Source organism: Gymnoscopelus braueri (assembly GCF_963280865.1).
Source record: "Gymnoscopelus braueri genome assembly, chromosome: 16".
NCBI lineage: Eukaryota > Metazoa > Chordata > Actinopteri > Myctophiformes > Myctophidae > Gymnoscopelus > Gymnoscopelus braueri.
This window is the reverse complement of record NC_137616.1, coordinates 5,931,030-5,933,292: the sequence shown is the minus strand read 5'-3', so window position 1 is coordinate 5,933,292 and position 2,263 is coordinate 5,931,030. Positions and strand designations below refer to the sequence as shown.

Genomic DNA, 2,263 nt, shown 5'->3' with positions numbered 1-2,263 from the left:
CAAATCAGCAATTGGATGTGCCAGAATGTTCTCCTGTTAAACAAAGCCAAATCTTAAAGTGGAGGGAGGTGCCACTATTCCGCTACTTTTTCCAGTTTTTCATTCATCTAACGGAGTAGACAGTTTTTCCATTTCAGCATTTCTTTTATTTAAAGAATTTTTCTGGGCTTTTCTGCCTTTTCTGCCTTTATTCAGATAGTATTATTAACTTTTCTTGGGGCCTTTTTCTTTTAATTTGACCCCTTATAGTAGGGACCCATATAATTGTTTGGTTGACTATGCTGTTCTCATGCCATGCTTTTAAACCCTGTAGCACTGCTACTACAGTAAGTGCTTTATAAATAAAATGCATTGTCGTTATTATTATTATTATTTATTATTATTATTATCAGTACAGTTTTAGGAAAAAGGGAGAGAGAGATGGGGAGTGACACGCAGCACCGGTCGTTAGGCTCGGGAATTGCACCTGCAACTTGTTGTCAGGCTGCATCAGAACCTAATATGTGATATGCGCCTGAACCACTAGGCCGCCACCTCTTGAGCATTTTAACGTGTGGTTAAAATGTGTGAGGAGGAAGTCTGACCTGTGTGTATTTTGTTTTCTTTTCATGGCACGGTTCTGGGGAAGTCTGACTGTCTATGAAAGGGTCAGTCGTCTTGTCTTTTGTCTGTGCGTCCAGAGTTAATCTAGCAAAACGCTTGACCGATCAATGCCAAATTTCTCACATTGCCAGTAGTATAGGACACAGAAGCAGGGTTGCCAGATCTGCTTATTATAATTTCCCTGCAAGATTTTATTTGAAATCTACAAGCTCACAACGCGTCGCATCGCAACGCGTTGTGACAAATGCACATTATTTTTATTATATTTATCTGCTTGATCTATGGGTGTTATTTTATACGTGTGATATGTAACATCTGCCCGACTTATGTATGTTATTATATACGAGTGATATGTAACATGTTGGACACTAAAGCAATATGAACATTTCCTATTCACGTGAAAGGTAATGGGTCTGGTTAGGGGGTGATTGAATGATTTGTGCCACCCTACGTTACTAATAGAGGGTGCGGTTCAGGGGGGAGGGAATCGAGCAAACAACCTGTGCATCAGAGGCGACAAGAGGAAGAGAGAGGAGATCTCCTAGGCGCCAGCGTTACGGTGTCTAAGTTATACAAAGTTTAGACTCGGGTGTAAGCTGCAGCCAAGAATTAAGAACGGACGAGCCCTGCGGACAACGGACAGTCTTTGCGACGCCGTGGGGAACCGAGTGACGGTTTTATGAATGAAACGCCGAGGAGCGGAAGGATTCTGACGGAGCCGCCGCGGTGGCCCCAAGCTGCAGTACCTATGAATGGCCAGCATGTCCAATGCGCTTCAATGCAACCACTGGGTTCTGGGGGCTTGAGTTATCCAGGGCCGCCCGATTCAACCCATTATGTTCATATGGGCATATATATACTGAGGGTCCTTGAAATTGAGAATCAGTGGTTCTCAATTAACATCATTTAACATGATCAGTAAATAACATCCATAGGATAGGAAGAACCTTGGCTTCAGAGGGGAATGCACAATGGAGAAGTATTGGGTGGAAACCTCATATGTCCAAAACTGTTTTGTCAAATTCAAAAGTATACCAAACTTGTGCTACTTTTGTTTGACAAAACACAAAAAGTTAGAATATGGAGATGAGATGTTTCTGCTCGACAGCACCAATTAAATGTTTACTCTCCAGTGGGCCGGACACTCTCGAGGACGCCGGCCTCCCTCATGGCGTTGAACTCCTTGGCGGCGTCGTAGTTCTTGTAGAAGTCGGCGTAGGCCCGTTTCCTGGGATCCGTCACGCCGTACGTGAACGCGGCGGCGGCAAGCAGGGACAGGGCGAACATAATGGGCACATGGAAGCGCAGGCGCTTCGCCAGCAGCCCTCTCATCGCAGGCCTGGGCAGAGACATGGTGGTATGGTGGAGACCTTCAGAGAGAATGCTGCTAACACTGTGCTGGAAGGAACTCTTTGATGTTAAAGACCCTTGAGGTAGATTCCTGAAGGCGGAGAACTTAAAACTTAGCGTTGAGTCTGGTTTGTCATTGAGACTGCGGTCCGGGTTTTATTAAGCTGGCCGGCTCTGACGCTGTCGTCATGATGATGTCACAATGAGTCAGCCACGCCCAAATATGGAATTCTTCAGGTCACTCTTTCCCAAATATGTCAGTCCATGATTTCAGACTGGCCTCAAGGACCCCCAAACTGATATGTATTTT

At 45.0% G+C, this 2,263-nt stretch overlaps 1 protein-coding gene across 1 annotated transcript; it reads right to left on the bottom strand.

Moving 5' to 3' along the window:
* Positions 1-1,725: 1,725 nt before the first annotated feature.
* Positions 1,726-1,956, bottom strand: LOC308103229 (cytochrome c oxidase subunit 6C-1-like; the record flags this gene model as incomplete). Its single annotated transcript, XM_080453130.1, has 1 exon — positions 1,726-1,956. One exon carries the CDS (start codon positions 1,954-1,956, stop codon positions 1,726-1,728), a length of 231 nt encoding a protein of 76 aa, XP_080309256.1.
* Between the last annotated feature and the right edge of the window lie 307 nt (positions 1,957-2,263).